Here is an 18,683-nt window from a genome sequence, read left to right as displayed (position 1 = left end):
TTTCCAATAATTGCATTATGAAAACTACCAATTAGTTCTGATACGATAGAGTAATGTTTATTTTGTTCAAATAAATTCACTCTGACAATGAGTTTCTTTATCTTAGTTGTATGTTCACAGCAAACGTCGAGGTCCTGTCTGCAAGAAGAGAATGACACTTGGAGGGTCACTGAAGTCGTTCTCTTCTAATTAAAAATGTTGCACAAATATCTGTACTGTTTCTGTTTCCTGTTGTCCAAATTCTTATCAATTCACAATTTATCACAGCAAGAGGAAAAATGTATCGCATGTCACTCACAAGTATTTAACCTTCATACTACGAAGAGTTTTGTCTTGTGTATCCATTCTCCTACTCTTCAACTTATCTTTAAATGTATAAAACATAGCAACTGAAGTTTAACTACTCGTGGATTTTGCAGTCTTTGTCAGATTATGATTGCATGATGTATATAAAATCCAGGTAATTAAATCTGCAAATAACTCCTTATCAATTTTTTTTCTGGATTTTAGTTTTAAAAGTTTTGTTTAAATCCAAACTAAAATGTGTGAAGTGAATTTCAGTTTGCTAACTGCTTCATTTCACTTGGTTGGTAACTTTAGTTTGTATGCTTCAATATGTATGTGAAATTTGTTTAAGGTATATATCTTCCTGCTGTTTGTTTATGGAGGGAAAATGTTCCACAAGCATAGGTTTTTCAGCATTAATTCCAAAGAAAATAAGATTACACTTGGTAGGTTTAATGATAATAGCATAATAATACCTGTTTTGTTTCCTTTGTTTTGTGTTGTAACTCTATTAGTTAAGCATTACATTGATTCAGTGTAATAACAGTTTCTAATTCTTTGCAGCTGGTCTCAGAAGAAGTTTTCGACTGAGCAGAAAAGATAGAAAGACTAATAAATCTATGTATGAAAGTAAAAGAAGCGAACAGTACGATACAGCAGATGTACCAACATATGAAGAGGTTGTCTCTTACCAGCATCAACCTAATGAAAAGTACAGACTGGTAGTGCTTGTTGGTAGGTGCTATTTATAACTTGTTCCTTATTTTGTGGCTGGTTTGATAACCTAGTATTGATCAATTAATATAATGAAGTGAGTAGATTTATTAGCAATTTGTTTTGAGAAATACAGTGCAAATTATTGTGCTGTTTATGATCAGTCGTCTTGAGACTCTCAATCAATCCCAGCAATGTTCTCACTTGGATGTGTAAACTTTGTTTTTTGAGACATACATCATGCCACAGGGTTCACTTGACCTTCCTGCCACAGCTTTTTAGGCCTTGGGCTAATTCCTGGATGTGTATCTCTGACTTGTCTGGTTTGTCCATTTGGATAATGTGCACCTTGATATTCTTATGCAATCAAAATTCGCTCAACATTCGCAGCCTTTTGGATGGGATAGACATTTTTATTATTGTTTATGTGAGAAAATGCTTCTCATTTTCAATGTTCAATGGCTGAACTCTTGTTTTAAGATTGTCAATTTGTTCTGGATTATCCAACCAAAGGGAATAACTCCTCTGTTTCCACCTTGTCGAGTCCGTTTATCATTTCAAGTAACTTGATTATATTACCTCTCAAACTTCTGAGCACAGATCAAATTTATGCAACTTTCCTTAAATAAAGTAACTTTTACATTTTTTAAAAAATTGTTTTAAATTCCCTAATTAGTTACATTTTATATTTAAGCTTCCAGCTTTTTGAATTTGCTATAGATTTAAAAATCGTCTCTTTGTTTCCCTTTGTCCTTCAGGCCACCTCTCAGCCTTTTCTTTTCGAGAAATAAGATTCCCAGCCTCCTCTTCTCTGTTATGACCTCTCAGTTCTGGTCTTACCTTAATACATTTTTGTTTGCATCTTATCCAATAACTCTACATGGTTTATTTTACTGTAGTGATCATAATCTTCCAGTCCTAAAAAGCTAACATGACTTTTCTGACCATATGACATAGTAGCAGAAATAGGCCATTCAGCACATTGAATCTCCACATTTCAGTGAGAAAACAGCTAATCTGATAATCAACTCTACTTTCCTGGTTATTCCACATAACCCTTGCTTTTCCTAATGATTTAAAATCTGTCTTAGTTTTGCATAAACTTAATGATCCAAACTCAACAGACTTCTATGGAAAGAAATTCCACAGATCCTCTGCTTCTGAGATGAAATTCCTCCTCATCTCATTTTATTTGTGTAATCCATTATTCTGAGATTATGTTGTCTGGTTCTAGACATTCCCACATGGAAAGCAACCTTTCCACGTCTATCCTTTCACGTCAGAGGCGTACAGCATGGAAACAAACCCTTCGGTCCAACCTGTCCATGCCGACCAGATATCCCTACCCAATCGAGTCCCACCTGTCAGCACCCGGCCCATATCCCTCCAAACCCTTCCTATTCATATACCCATCCAAATGATTCTTAAATGTTGCAATTGTACCAGCCTCCACCACTTCCTCTGGCAGTTCACTCAGTACCCATACCACCCTCTGTGTGAAAATGTTGCCCCTAAGGTCTCTTTTATATCTTTCCCCTCTCACCCTTAACCTATGCCCTCTAGTTCTGGACTCCTTGACTCCAGGGAAAAGACTTTGCCTATTTACCCAATTCATGCCCCTCATAATTTTGTAAATCTCTATAAGGCCTCCGACGCTCCAAGGAAAACAGCCCCAGTCTGTTCAGCCTCTCCCTAGAGCTCAAATCCTCCAACCCTGGCAACAATCCTTGTAATTCTTTTCTGAACCCTTTCAAGTTTCACAACATCTTTCCAATAGGAAGGAGACCAGAATTGCATGCAATATTCCAACAGTGGCCTAATCAAAGTCCCAAAGATTCTTGTATGTTTCAATAATGTTGTCTCTCATCCTTCTAAATTTCAATGAGTACATGTTCAATCTACTCAAACCCTCTTCAGAAGACAGTCTCTCCATAACTGGTGTCAGTCTAGTGAATCTACTTTGGACTCCGTCCAATGTCAGTTTATCTTTCCTTAGATAAGGGGCCTAATTCGTTTAGAGTATTCCAGCAGAGGTCGGGGTAGTGTCTTGTGTAGTTTTAACAAAACCGCCTTTAAGTTTCTTTTAATAAAGGCTAACCTTCCATCTGTCTTCCCTAATACCTGCTGAACATGGATGTTAGCTTTTTTTTGTGACATTGGATGAGGGCTCCCAAATTCCTCTGTTGTGGTGCTAACCAGACTTTCTTCATTTAAATAATAATCAGCTTCTCGATTTTTCCTGTCAAAGTGGATAACCTCACATCTTCCCACATTATATCACATCTTCCAAGTTTTTCTTACTTGCCTAGCCTGTCCATTTCTCTCTGCAGACTCTTTATGTCATACTCACCACATGCCTTCCCACCTGTTTTAGTATCCTCTGCAAGCTTGGCTATAACAATTCACTTTTCCCATCCAAGTTACTCATGTATTATGGATAATTGCTTTCTGCTTTCAACTCGGCTCTTCATTTTAAAATGATCTTATCTTTGTTCTACAATCCCATATAGGCCCTCATTATCTCTCACTTAATTATTTTGGAATCTGTTTGGCAATTAAAGAAGCATTAGGCAAACTTTTTATTTTGTTAAAATCTTCCTTTTGTCGTAGCCCCAGTTTGATGTTATCCATAATTTTAGAAATTGTATTTCCAGTACCTGGGCCTAAATCACCAATATAAATGGTAAACAACAGTAATTCCAGCATCAATCCTTGTGGAATACTGCATTTCACCTTTGCCAAATTGATTATCTCCCTTAACCCTGATTCTTGGTTTTCTGTTTAGTGGTCAACCCAATACATCTGGGACTACTGTAAGGTTTATTTTAAAAATCTAAAATATTACTCTCTACTGAAAGGGTTTCACAAGGTGGGCTGACAGGGCCAAAGATGGACTGATGTTGGAACCCAGCCATAGTGAAGTGATGTTGGGGAGGGCTTCACAGAGTTCGATCACATGGTGTTGAAAGCAAGAGCAGGGGCTAATTTCATCAGGCTCCCCTTCCTGATATCCAGCCTCTGTAACAGATACGAAGTCCTGTAATTGAAGAACATTCCTGGAAGTGTCAAATCGGTGCATGCCACGTGGCAATAGTCTTACCTGCAGTTGTGTTAATACCAGTGGCTTTGCGCTGAAGCCCTGAAGTTATCATCACTTAGCTTCTTAAAAGCCTCAATTCAGGTTTGAAATATCAACCATTGACACTCTTTTCAAGAAATTATTTCTGATGGAGGTGGGAAGACAACGGGCTTCAATTACAACACTCAGTTAAGTGCCTTTCCTGTCTCCAAGCTCTCGGCCAGCAAGAGCCAAGAATTCTGTGATATTTTGAGTATTTGTAAAAAAAAATATTTAATTCTGCATGGCAAAATTATCAGGAGAATTGTTCTATTGAAGTGACTTCTTTTTGAGCAACAGCAAATTTCAGCTTTATTAGGGTCCAAAGAATGATCCTCATTGGGATTTCTGTTCTTTTCTCCTGCAATACTGTAAGGTTGTTTCAGTAATATTCAACTAGAAGAATATCGGACATGCAGATCAGTACACACATTGGAATTTAAGACCAGTCTGAATAATATGTTGATCAAGAAGTGTTGGAGCCAGAAAAGCCATGCTGGAAAATGTACAGTAGGTACTAACTGTTTTTGGCTCCAGGTGCCTCTGAATTGGCATCATAGCCAGCCCTGGCTGCTTGAATCTTTTGGAGCTTTTCTGAATTTTTCATGAAGAATTTCAGCTGTAATTACTTGTGTAGGGTAGGTGAGGAGGCAATGCATGCTGCAAGTAAAGGCACCTCCTCCCATGCAACATATTTTAATGCCTTTTTCATATTTTACACACGTTGGAAAGAAGAAGAAAGCTTATTATCAAATTACTTTTCTCTTCCATAAAATTCTCTTTAAATCTACCAAAGAAAGATGCTGTGTTTTTTGATGATTTTTCTAAAATATATTACAGGTTTATTGAATCACAGAGATGAGTTTTAATTTTGCAACTTAAATAAACTAAGTTTTGGTCAACAACAATACTGTTGATCTGGCCAAATCTCTCATTAGGTAGTAAGGGACTGGGAGAAAACATGCAGACTAATTTCACCTTTATCTTAAAGACCTAAGAATATATTGTGAAACAAAGCAAATTTTGCTGGCAACCATCTTTCCATTGGTAATTTCTTAAGTATTTCCTGTCAACATCTGCTGTGCATCAAGGAAGCTTATTCTGAAGAGGGGTTGAATTCAATTATAGAAAAATCCATCAAAGCATTTTCCCTTTTTTCTGAAGCCTGGAAGGATGCAGTTCTCTGATCCAAGAGTATAACTGTGTCTGTCTGTGTGTTTCAGAATGACAGGAGCATGCAAGAGACAGAGTCTGTAATTGAAACTGCATTAGATAACTGCTTGTTATATTGCACACTGATGGCATAAATCAAATTTTTTTTAAAAAATCATGCTAAATTATTCTCCAGAAGTGGCATATTATTACCATAACAAGGTTGACTGGAGAATTGTAGCCATATCGCATTGCAGTTTGTAATGAATGATTTGCTTTACACATTCAAAAACTCCAGCATCTCCACATCATGTCTATAAATGCTTGACAGTTTAGCTCAAAAAAAATTATTTATTTTCAGAGGTTTCTTAGTATTCCAATGTTTCTGGATTTTTATTGTGCCAGGCGTTTCTTCCTTCTCTATTTTTGGAATCCAGTAGAGTAAGAATTGGTGCGATCCAAATAAAAATGCACATACAAAAACAGAAATTGCTGGACAAACAGGTCTGGCAGCATCCGTGGAGTGAAAACACAGTTAATATTTATAATTCAGTTATCTTCCTTCAGGACTTCACTGAATAAAATACACCCAGTTTGTTTTTAGTGGTATTGAGGATTTTTCTTACTTTGGCAAACCCATCACATTCAACAAGTTGCTCTAATGTATTATTTATAAGCTAAGTTTATTCAACTAGTTTGCAAAATACTGCCCAGTTACATTGGTTCTGATAGCTTTTGCTATGCAAACGACAGTGACCAACAAAATCAAGTAAAAACATTTCAAAACCGGTGCAGTTTGGGCGGGATTAAAAATTGTGCCCAAAATAAAAAAATTACCCCTCAATATTTTACTCTGGGGTGTTTTTAGAGTTCGTTCTTAAACAAGACTATATTATGCATAGCACACTGGACCTTTATGTCTCAGCATGATATTGTAGTTATTTTAGGGATTGGACTGAGGGAGAAAAGCGTGACCTGGTTTAGATCAAAAGACAAGTAATTCTCAACAATTTCTGTACCAACTAATAGCAATTCGATTGATTTCCTTGCCATAAATGAGCTCCAAGCTGGCTCAGACTTCTAAGACTATCTATATTGTCCTCAAGTTGTCACATGTTTTGAAGCAGAAACAGAACATCAGGATAAACAAGATGTTCTTGGGCTGGTAGACTAAGAAGAGGATCAGCACTGAAGCCTCAACTATTCACAAAATACATTTATGACTTGAATGAGGGGCATGAATATAAGAATAATTCACAAAGGACCATGAGCATTTCTCTCCATAATGGACAGAGAAGCAGAACTTGAAGATAATCACTCCACAAACAAGGGGCATTGAGGGGAGGCAGGCCTGCATGAACTACCATTATCTATATGGGGATTGAACCTGTGCTGTTGGTTTTATTCTGCAACACACTCCAGTTATCTGGCCAACAGAGCTTTGCTGATAACACAAGAGCAGGCAGAAATGTAAGTGATGTGGATGTAAAGAGTTTGCTAACACTAATGAGTGCACAGCAACTTGGATAAGTAGTACTATGTGGGAAATTGTGAAGTTTTCCACTTTGACAGGAAAAATAGAAGTAGAGAATATCATTTAAATGGAAAGAGTTTGCAGAAATCTATGCACGAGAGAAATCCGAGTGTCCTAGTACATGAGTCACAAAAAACTGATTTGCAAATTATGTGATTGAGTATGGAAGTGGTTTGATGGCCTTTATTGTAAAAAGGTATGAAGTATAAAAATAGAGAAGAGCCATTACAGCTGTACAAGGCCTTTGTGAGAGTTCATCTGGAGTGCTGTATACAGTTTTGGCTTCCTTGCTTAAGGAAGTCATAATTGCATTGGAAGTAGTTCAGAGAAATTTTATTAGGCTTATTCCTGGGGTGAGGTTGTCCTTTGAGGAAAGCTTAGGCAGGTGGGTCCAGTACGCATTGGAGTTTTGAAGAAAAGAACGGGACCTATTGCAACAAAAGAAGATTTTGAGGGTGTGACAGGGTCAATGTTGAAAGGATGTTTCCTCTTGTGGCTTGAGCTTGAATTAGGGCATAGTTTAAAAATAAGGCATCTCCCACTGGGGACTAGGATGAAGAGGCTTTTTTTTCCTCTGAAAGTCATTAGATTTTGAAGTTTTGGTCTTCAGAGAGCACTGCTGGTTGCGTCATTGAAAAGAATCAAGGCTGAATTGGACAGATTTTATTGACAAGGGAGTTGACAGACATTGGCGCAGGCAGAAATCCACAACAGATGAGCCATGATTTTATTGAATGACAGTGCAGACTCAAGGGAAATAATGGCCTATTCCTGCTCCTATTTCATATGTTCTTGTGAAGTGTCTGCCAAATTGCAGTTTACAGGTCCACAAAAGAGGCAATTGAAGCTATGTTTCATTACATATCTACGTTTATTTTCTTCAACAATAGACAGCTGCTCTATTTCCAAATTGTAACTAGTTAGCATTGGACAGGATTTTGTGACATGTGTATTTCATTGAAATACAATTGGTGTAGCACACTCGATGAAAATTGGATTCTGTCAATGCTCACGATTTTGGCGATATATATGATTTAGATCTGAGGGCTGAATTCAAAAGTTCAGTTCCAAAGCAGGGTCACTAGACCTGAAATGTAAACTCTGCTTTGCTTTGTCTGCACAGATGCTGCCAGACTCTTGAGTTTTTCCAGCAATTTCTGATTTTGTATCAATCGATGATACACTTCCTCCATAGCCAGAGCATCCTTCCTCAGATAAGGAGACCAACACTGCACACAATACTCCATCCAGTGCAATTTGAGCAAGATATCCCTGCTCCTGTATCAGAATCCTCTAGCTATGCTTTCTTCACCGCCTGTTGCACTTACATGCATACTTTCAGCAACATCCACATCTTCTTGTACTTCCCTCTCTCCCAATCTATCACCCTTCAGATAATCTACATTCCTAGTTTTGCTACCAAAGTGGATAACCTTCCATTTATTCTCATTATACTTTGTCTGCCATTGCATCTCTGCATCTTTGTCACAGTTCACCCTTCCAGCTTTCGTTCTCTCATCTGAATCATTAATATATATTGTGAATAGCTGGAGTTCAAGCACCAATCCCTGTGCTACCCCACTAATCATTGCCTGCCACACAGAAAAAGTCCAGTTTCTTCCTACTCTTTGTTTTCTGTCAGCCGACCAGTTCTCTAGCCATATCAATACACTGCCTACAATCGCATGCACTTTGTTCTGTTAGTACTATAACCACACCTGGTCTGTGCCGACCAGATATCCTAAATTAATCTCGTCCCGATTGCGAGCATTTCAGCCATATCTCTCTTAAAGTCTTTCTATTCATGTATCAGTCCAGATGCCTTTTAAATGTTGTTATTGTACCAGCCTTGACCATCTCCTCTGGCAGCTCATTCCATACATGCACCACCCTCTGTGTGTAAAAGCTGCTCCTTAGGTCCCTTATAACTCTTGCCCCCTTCACCTTTAATGCATCCCCTCTAATTTTGAACCTGCTACCCTGGGGAAAGGCCCTGGCTATTCACCCTATCCATGCTTCTCCTGAGTTTACTAATCTCTACAAGGTCACCCCTCAGCCTTAGACGCTCCAGGGCAAACAGCCCCAGCCTATTCAGCCTCTCGCTATAGCTCAAACCCTCCAACCTTGGCAACATCCTTTTAAATCTTTTCTGAACCCTTTCAAGTTTCACAACATCCTTCCTATAGCAGGAAACTAGAATTGAATACATGTCAACATAGATCATAAAATATAGTGTAAACTTTCATGCTGCAATGCCATTGCTGCTTTGCACTGTACACACATCCTTGTTGCAAAAACAAAATCAGACCTTTTTCTTCAGCTAATTTTTTAACCTTTCTATATTCGGCCAACCTCATCCCTGCTTAAATAATCCATTAATTGGCTGTTTAAGGGCCTCAGTAGTAGTGCGTGACTCTTCTTCGAGGGGAAAGAATTCAGGCATGCTATCATCTCACCAAATTATCTGCGCTTCTTGCCTCTACACTCACCACCAAAGAGAGCGGGAGATTTAACCTGCAGCATCTATTGCAACTGTGGTGTCATGCTAAAAGGTTTAGGGTTGATTTTGTAGTCTTATACTTCCTGTTTGTAAGAATTCTATCTTGGAATTTTCCTTGGCTCAATCATATTGTATTAAGCATTATTCTAGCTTGTTCAATTAATTAGCAAGAAATTTCCAAGTAGTCTTCTGATGAATCTTTAAAATTGCAGTGATGCTGTACAGAAATATCATTGTACAGTCAATTAATCATTCTTTTGGAGAGTTTTGAGAACCTGTAAGTTTGATTTATAATACTAGGTGCAAAAGAGCAGATTAATTTAAGTTAAAATAAACAGATTGATCCTCTTGTTTGGCTTCTGACAAGTTAACCACCCACTAGCAACTTAAGGCTGACGTTCATGCTTGTAAAGCCATCTAGTAACATGCCTGAAAGGGACATACATTCTTACTGACTTCACCAGATTGCGTTGAGCTCCCTTAATGAAGTTAGATTATTGTGGATTTTTTTTTAAAAATCATGGATTTTGACAATGGGCGAAATCAAAGGTTAATTGGATTCTAAAACCGGTTTTAAATTTATGATGAATGTGGAAACCTGTTATAATGCAGTGAGTTTAAAATATTGTACCACCCAGTTATCTTGAATCTCTTTATGTTGGAATGAAATTATTTTGACAAAAAGATGAGGTCTCTGTTTCAGGTCTGTACCTTAGTGCCAAATATTTGCCATCTATACTGACATGACATAAAATCTGGCACACATTATGGAAAATATTTTATATATGCCTAACATAATTAAGGGAATCTTTGGTGACAATTGAAAGGTATCTTTGAAAGAGAATGAGCCACAGTACCTGTCCCTGACCAGGTAGCTTAACCAACTCTTAAGAAAGGGAGTTGAACTGAAATTCTCAACTAGAAATGTTTACTCTGTTGCTATTTCCTCAGGTGCTGGTAGACCTGCTCGAGTTTTTCCAGCATTGTCTGTTCCTATTTCAGATTTTCAGCATTTGTAGTATTATGCTTTTATTTGAACTGAAATTCTCCGTGGCTAGCATCATAGGAAACTAGACATCTGCTTATGTGAACAGCATTAGAATGGTTCTCAACATCTTTCACATGAAAAGATAGACTGTATAAGACTGAATGTAGTTTCAATGCTGTCAGGTTCTTTTTTCTTTGAACAGCACTCAGAAAAGCTACTCCTGTCCAAGTATCTTGGAAGTATATCTCTCTTTCCATTCAAGGTAGTTTTTTTCTTTGCTATTAGTTTAGGGTGATTTATTAATATTTTGATTATATTCTAACTTAAGTTCTTTCTGCATCTTCCATACACTGCAATCGACTCTTTAGCTTTCAGTGTTTCTGACCAGAAAACGTAACTTCAATTTTTTTTTTAAAACAAAGCAAGTTGTTGGGGAAGTCAGTCCCTGTTGCAGTGATGTACAATCTGCTCCTTACATTCCACCCCAAATATAATATTACTCCTGAAAAACTACCAACACTCTGATATTGCTACAAAGAAGAGGCAAGGAAAGAAATTGGTACAGACATCTAAAGAATAGGAAGAAATCAAAGGTTCCCAGTTGGATCCTAAGCCAAATGGCATGTTCAATGCCAGATGTTAAATGTGAGTAAGACAGAGTCCAGGCATATTGTTTTCTAGTCAGAGTTTACACTCCACAAATTCCAATAAGCTGAATAACTTGTTGCCTGTGTATGTGGATATTTTATAAGCAACCTGTTCAGACATGTTATGATGTACCTCTAGAACAGATTGGACTTGAACCTGAGCGTTCTGGCCCAAAGGTAGAGGCACTGCCACTGCACCACGCAACATACTTTTGCTATGTATCGTTGTCAACTGATTAACTCTGGTTGCCAGATGTAGAAAACATAAAATTATTATTTTTCCGTTTTCCCATACATTTAAATGTGTATCCTCCACCTCATTTAAATGCCTCACTAAGGGCAGACTGTCAATATGCTATGACAGTGTCCTTTGGTATTTCTTGTACATCTTACACTTGTAACTGAACTCCTCTATGAAGTTATTGAATTCCTCATCACTTATTACTGCATCCTTGTCATTTAAAAAAAAATCATTTTGGTGGATGGATGTGCAAATTGCCGAAGCTGTTTAATATGATTGACTTGTCTTCTAAATTTCTGCCCCTTGGTATCAGGTGTAGTGCACATTCAAGAAGGTTACCTCACCGTACAACAGGATCTTGATCAGATGGGCCAATGGGCTGAGGAGTGGCAGATGGAGCTGAATTTAAATAAATATGAGGTGCTACATTTTGGAAAGGCAAATCAGGGGCAGGACTTACGCACTTAATGATAAGGTCCTGGGGAGTGTTGCTGAACAAAGAGACCTTGAAGTGCAGGTTCATAGCTCCTTGAAAGTGTATCACAGGTAGATAGGGTAGGGAAGAAGGCATTTGGTATTCTTGCCTTTATTGGTCAGTGCAATAGGAATTGGGAGGTCATGTTGTGGCTGTACAGGACATTGGTTCGGCCATTATTAGAATACTGCATGTAATTGTGGACTCCCTGCTATAGGATGGATGTTGTGATGTTGTAAAACTTGAAAGGATTCAGAAAAGATTTACAACATTGTTGCCAAGGATGGAGGATTTGTGCTGTAGGGAGACGCTGAATAGGCTGGGGCTGTTTTCCCTGGAGCATCGGAGGCTGAGGGGTGACCCTTATAGAGATTATAAAATCAGGAGGAACATGGATAGAGTAAATAGACAAGATCTTTTCCCAGGGGTGGAGGAGTCCAAAACTACAGGGCATAGGTTTAAGGTCAAAGGCGAAAGATTTAAAAGGGAGCTAATGGGCAACTTTTTCATGCAAAGCATGGTACATGTTTGGAATGAGCTGCTGAAAAATGTGGTGGATACTGGTACAATTACAACTTTTAAGAGGCACCTGGATGGGTATATGAATGGGAAGGGTTTAGACGCATATGGGCTGAAAGCTGGCAAATTTGACTGGATTTATGTAGGATATCTAGTTGGACGAATTAGACTGAAAGGTCTGTTTCTGGGCTGTACATCTCTATGACTCTGATTCAATTAACGCTTCTTTAATTTCTTTGGTGGAAAGCACTTTTTCTGCATTATAAGAATGCAATAGTGCCATGATTGTGTACACTGCAATTTCATAGATTTTCAAAGCACAAGAGCTTTGTGGTTTCCATATGCAGTTTCATCTGCACTTTTCTCATGCATGGTCTACAACAGTGGTACTTTACTGGATACGGTGTCTGTGCTGGTAAATGATTGATTCTCATTATTTTACAAAGAGTAAATACACTATTTAAAGACTATCTTCCCATAATCTTCAACTAACAGAAACCTGAAATTCTTTAACTTTGTTCTGACTTAGAGTCAAAGTAGCAATTTAGCAAATCTATTCCTTGCACTAAACATTTCGCTGCTGTCTAATATTGCCCAAAGCTGCTCCTGACCAGTACAATGTCCTCTCTTTGATCTGTATATCCATGCTCTTCCTTGAAATCATCCTTTTCATGTGTAGTTTTGAATACCCTATTATAATGTTTGGGAGGTTCATCGTGTAAAAGTATTTTGAATCACACTTAAACCATCAATTGACCATGGCCATTTATGGTATGTAGTTGTTTAAACCTTAAATTCTCTTTGTTTCTGAGACTTGCTAAAAGCCCTCTGTTCTCAGTTATCATATTAAAATTCTTTTTTATGCCATCACCTGTGAATTGTAACTAGATGGTCTCACCAGCAGATTAGCATTTAGTCTTCTATTTGCTGTTGCCCGGTCAACTGCACACCTGTGCCATGGAAGCTGGTGGAAAGGATTGCTTTTCAAGGACATGTTTCTGACGTTTGTTCTAGCAATGTGTGTATCTGTCTGCAAATGTCAGTCTTTTCAAAAATAGAAATCTGCCAAAATCTGAAATATTAACACAGTCTAATGACCTAAATGCCAGCACGTACTGGGGCATTTTCAACTGTAGTTTGCATATAATCTACTCAAGTCCAACTGTACTCTTCTATGGACCACACCTCAGTTATTAAGTCATATTTTTGATAAATTTCATCCGTGAAAGTTAATAATTTATCTAAACCTTCATCACTTTCCAAAACATCAGGTTCCAATTCTGAAAAAAATGTTGCTACTCATTTTGTTTTTGTGGTAGTGCAAGTGCCAAGGCTATTCCATCTTTCCTTTCGGTAAGAAGTAACCCAAGTCCACATGTTTATATTATTCTTCCAAAGGTCATAAAGTTTGCATTCAGAAAGTGGGTAGGCAATCATAATCTAATCACTTGCATTCAGATTCAGCTTTTGTTTCTAATCGTCTCTCTGAATCTTTCTTTAGTTAAAATAATGTTTAACTTTCAATCTTTGACATAGAAACAGCTAACCCACCCTCTGCTACCAACATTATATACCAGAGAATACATGCTGGTTAAATGGCATCTTGTAACACCACTGCCCTGTCCCTTATTTCCCCAAAATGCAGAACTCCCTTTATCTCTGAACTGCAGCACAAACTCCAGTCAGGCCCATCCATGGAGACCAAGACGAAAGCTCGTGAATTGATAACCCTCGGAAGACAAAATACACAAATGCCACAAGACATTACTACTCAAATCAACACCAGAGATCATCCCATTTAATCATTTCACAATTCATCAAAGAGAATTCTCTCTCTCTCACACACACACACACACACACACACACACACACACACACACACACACACACACACACACACACATTGTCTTTATTGTATCTCAGAATGTGGGCTTTGCTTGCAACTCCAGTATTTATTATTCACATATAGATGAAGATGTTGAGTAGACTGCAATGTCACTTCGGAAGACCAGTTTAAAATGAACAATTTTGGGTGGAATTTTTTCTTTTTCAGTTAATGTTTTGTTAAGTGAGATTCGTGGTGCTCAGTCACCATGGCTCAGAGTGACTTTTCTTCTACTCCTCACTTTGTTAATAATGCACCCAGACTCTTGGGTGCCTTTCTCAGGCATCATGTGTCCCGATAGTTGGAAGTGCTCCCCATTGCTGGGACATTCTAGCATTTTGTGAGGCTGGTGACATACTTAAAACCCATCTGCGCACCATTAAGACACTGAAAGCCAGGAACTGCCCTTCACACTCTGCTTTACCGTAATCACAGAGAACATAGCCCAAAAGAAAGGAAGAGCTGCTCCCTGTTTTGGTGTCAGGATTAGGGAGGTCAGGGTGGTGCAAAGCAGGGCATCCTTTTTTCCCTGCAGACCCTCAAAGGAGGTCACACCACCTGGAAATAAATTGCAGCAGGGGTCCATGATTTGAATGTTGGCAGTAGAGTTTGTAGGAACTTTGTTCTGAACAGTATTTGCTTCATGGCTGGGACAAGCATTTGACAAGCTGCCAAATACCCACTGATTTACTAGTCAGGAATTCGCAATGTCTAGCTCCTCAGGGAAAAGCAAGAATCGAAAGTGCCATTAAGTAAGGGCGATGGACCTTTAATGTGGTGCAAACACATTAAAATAAGGTCTTTGTTGCCCAGTGGTGAGATTTTGAAGTTGTCAGTTAAAATTTGAGAGTAAAATTACAAAAAATGCTTGTGTCAAGATTCTGATTTACTCCTTCTTTGTGATTTCCCACCTTTTTTTGTAATTGCTCACACCGCACCAGGGGGGAGAGAGCTTCGGCCCAATAAAATGTGACTGGACTAACACTCATTTTCTAAAGTGTTGATTACCAGTTGTTAATTTCTCGATTTGAGAAAAATTCACTTCATTGTTTCAAACTGCTCTGTGGCACGTTCTCTTGATTATTAGTCCAGTAACATAAGCCCTCAACTACTCTGCCTGCAAATATTTCCCAATGAAAACGTTCTCAAAAAATCTTTTGAATATATTTATGAATGTTTTCATTGGGAAATGTACAAAAAAAATTATGTTTTTCTTTAGTCTATGTATTGCTGTGGGGCAGCAGTAAATGCACATTCCTGATCCCCCTTCCTTTTACCCTTGACCCTGTTTCCCCAATGACATGTGGTTTGTGTTAAATACAATCGGATCACTCACAGTTGACACCTTCATGACGTAGAATATTCTTAGATCAGCATGTGACCAGTGAAAATGAGGTTCCTCTGCCCAGAATAACTTACTCATAACATTTATTTTAAAACAAATGCTAAAATTAAACCACATTACTAGTAGATAACTTGTCAGGTATGATAAAAATTAGATTTCTTTTTTAAGGACTTAATTTCAAATAATCAGCACGTTGACATTTAAATTTGGTTCTTTGGTAGACAAGTTTCCCTTATTCTCACCCAAACATTAAATGAAGCATTTTACAGCAGTTGAGTTCTAGCCCATTCCCATCGAAATGTACCTTGTATGAAAGAATCAACACTAGCTGTGCTGAAGCTTAATTGTCCATAACCTGTTGCTTTTCCAGTTCACTAAAGAATGTGTAATAGCAGATAACAGCAATGGGAATCAAGTAATTTTAAACTGCAGTGAGAATTATTGTTGCTGTTACATATTTCAGGTTGTTTTTTCTTATAATGTGACAAGAAAATTTGTATCCTGCTCTTACAGGTTTCCTTGGCTCTATAATTACCCTGAAATGAAAGCATAAAGTGTTGCAGAGAATGTCAGCAGGTCTGACAGCATCTGTGGAGAGAAAAACAGAGCTCATGTTTTAAGTCCATCTTGTTTAATCTTCCCCAGATGCTGCCAAACCTGTTGAGTTTCTCCTGTACTTTGTTTTTATTTCAGATCTCCAGCAACTGCAATACTTTGCTTTTATTCTCTAATTATCCTGGTATACCAGCTAAGAAGTGCTGAATGCATTGTCAGAAATTTTCCTCCATGCTATTTTTGGAGGGCCAGTGCCCCCCCCCCTTTTTTTTTGAAAGAAAAGCAAGTAGATGAGTCCATTAGAGTAAGAGAGAATAATTTCAAGCAAATGAATTGAACATTCATGTACTAATATCACATTTCAGGCAATGTAAAATACTTCAAATGTGGCCTGACTAATGTCATGCTTTTCAATGCCTTTATGCCCAAATCTTCAAGGGAAAACCTTCAAAATTCTACTTGCCTTTTTCTGAAATTTTCTACTAGCTCTTCTTAAAGGAACCTCTTAAAGGAACTACAACCTCAGGGTTTCACGAACTCTGTTATCACTTAAGATGTGTAACCAAGTCATTTTTGGATTTTAGAATTTTCTGGGTTATGAAATGATGTTAGGATGCCTAACCACAGTGCTGTGAACTGGAAAACACTTTTGTTACAAATTTTTACCTGATATAAAAAAGTGGTACATAATAGAGCAGCAATCAGAACTGCTACTTGCCCACATTCTGTATCTTCAACCTTTCCTTTCCAAGGCACCACAATAAATAGAACATTACAATGCCCTCAATGTTGCACCGACCTGTGGAACCAATCGGAGGCCCACCTATCCTATGCTATTCCATTTTCGTCCATATGTTTATCCAAAGAACATTTAAATGCCCTTAAAGTTGACAAGTCTATGACTGTTGCAGGCAGGGTATTCCATGTCCATACTATTCTAAGTAAAGAAACTACCTCTGACATCTGTCTATCATCCCTCAATTTACAGCTATGTGTCCCCTCGTTCTAGCTGTCACCATCCGAGGAAAAAGGCTCTCACTGTCCACCCTATCTAACACTCTGATTATCTTCTATGTCTCAATTAAGGCTCCTCTCAACATCTTTCTCTCTAACAAAAACAGCCTCAAGTCCCTCAGCCTTTTCTCATAAGACCTTCCCTCCATACCAGGCAACATCCGAGTAATTGAGCGGCACAGTGGCTCAGTGGTTAGCACTGCTGCCTCACCGTGCCAGGACCTGGGTTCAATTCCTGCTTCGGGCAGCTGTCTGTGTGGAGTTTGCACATTCTCCCTGATCTGTGTGGGTTTCTTCTGGGTGCTTTGGTTTCCTCCCACAGTCCAAAGATGCGCAGGTTAGGTGAATTGGCTGTGCTCAATTGCCCATAGTGTTAGGTGCATTAGTCGTGGGTGAACTTAGGGGAGTGGGCCTGGATGGGTTGCTCTTCAGAGGGCCGGTATGGACTTGTTTGGCCGAAGGGCCTGTTTCCACACTGTAGGGAATCTAATCTAAAAATCTCCACTGAACCCTTTCCAATGCTTCCACATCCATTCTATAATGCGGCGACCAGAACAGTATGCAATATTCCAAGTATGTGGCCGCACCAGAGTTTTGTATAGATGCAACATGACCTCATCGGTCCGAAACTCAATTCCTCTACTAATACAAGTTAACACATCATATGCCTTCTTAACAACCCTATCAACCTGGGTGGCAACGTTCAGAGATCTATATACATGGACACCTAGATCTCTCTGCTCGTCCACACTGCCAAGAATCTTACCATTCATCCAGTACTCTTTACTCCTGTTGCTCCTTCCAAAGTGAATCACTTCACACTTTTATGCATTAATCTCCATTTGCCACCCCTCAACCCAGTTCTGCAGCTTATCTGTGCCCCTCTGTAACCTGCAACCTTTGGCACTGTCCACAACTTAATCGATCTTCCAAGTTTGTGAGAAGATTTGTAGCTCGGGTGCTCGTTGTTGTGGTTCTGTTCGCCGAGCTGGGAGTTTTTGTTGCAAACGTTTCGTCCCCTTTCTAGGTGATACCTTCAGTGCTTGGGAGCCTCCTGTGAAGCGCTTCTGTGCTGATTCCTCCGGCATTTATACTGGTTTGAATCTGCCACTTCCAGTTGTCAGTTGCTGTCTGCTGCAGTGGCTGGAATATAGGGTCTAGGTTGATGTGTCTGTTGATAGAATTTGTGGATGAATGCCATGCCTCTAGGAATTCCCTGGCTGTTCTCTGTTTGGCCTGCCCTATAATAGTGGTGTTGTCCCAATCGAATTCATGTTGTTTGTCATCTGAGTGTATGGCTACTAGCGTCATCCGCAAATTTACCAGCTCGTCCTTCTACGCCCTCATCCAGGTCATGTATAAAAATGACAAACAGATCTTTGCAGTACACAACTAGTAACTGAACTCCAGGATGAACATTTCCCATCAACCACCACCCTCTGTCTTCTTTCAGCTAGCCAATTTCTGATCCAAACTACTGAATCACCCTCGATCCCATACCTCCACATTTTGTGCAACAGCCTACCGTGGGGGACCTTATCAAATTTCTTACTGAAATCCATACACACCACATCAACCACTTTACCCTCATCCACCTGTTTGATCGCCTTCTCAGAGAACTCATTAAGGTTTGTGAGACATGACCTACCCTTCACAAAACCATGTTGACTATCCCTAATCAACATTCATTTCTACATGATCATAAATCCTA

The 18,683-nt window shown here is 38.8% G+C and overlaps 1 protein-coding gene across 4 annotated transcripts in view; it reads left to right on the top strand.

Moving 5' to 3' along the window:
- Window positions 1-18,683, top strand: part of mpp7a (MAGUK p55 scaffold protein 7a) — a 419,376-nt gene that overhangs the window by 346,485 nt on the left and 54,208 nt on the right. For all 4 annotated transcript variants that reach the window (XM_060825040.1, XM_060825039.1, XM_060825038.1 and 1 more), the window contains one exon: window positions 850-1,020. In XM_060825040.1, coding sequence (XP_060681023.1) covers window positions 850-1,020 — 171 coding nt within the window. The remainder of the gene's footprint in view (window positions 1-849; window positions 1,021-18,683) is intronic.

The sequence above is a fragment of the Hemiscyllium ocellatum genome, chromosome 5 (genome assembly GCF_020745735.1).
Source record: "Hemiscyllium ocellatum isolate sHemOce1 chromosome 5, sHemOce1.pat.X.cur, whole genome shotgun sequence".
Classification (NCBI taxonomy): domain Eukaryota; kingdom Metazoa; phylum Chordata; class Chondrichthyes; order Orectolobiformes; family Hemiscylliidae; genus Hemiscyllium; species Hemiscyllium ocellatum.
The sequence above is the reverse complement of the archived record's forward strand: the minus strand, read 5'-3'. Positions and strand labels throughout refer to the sequence as shown.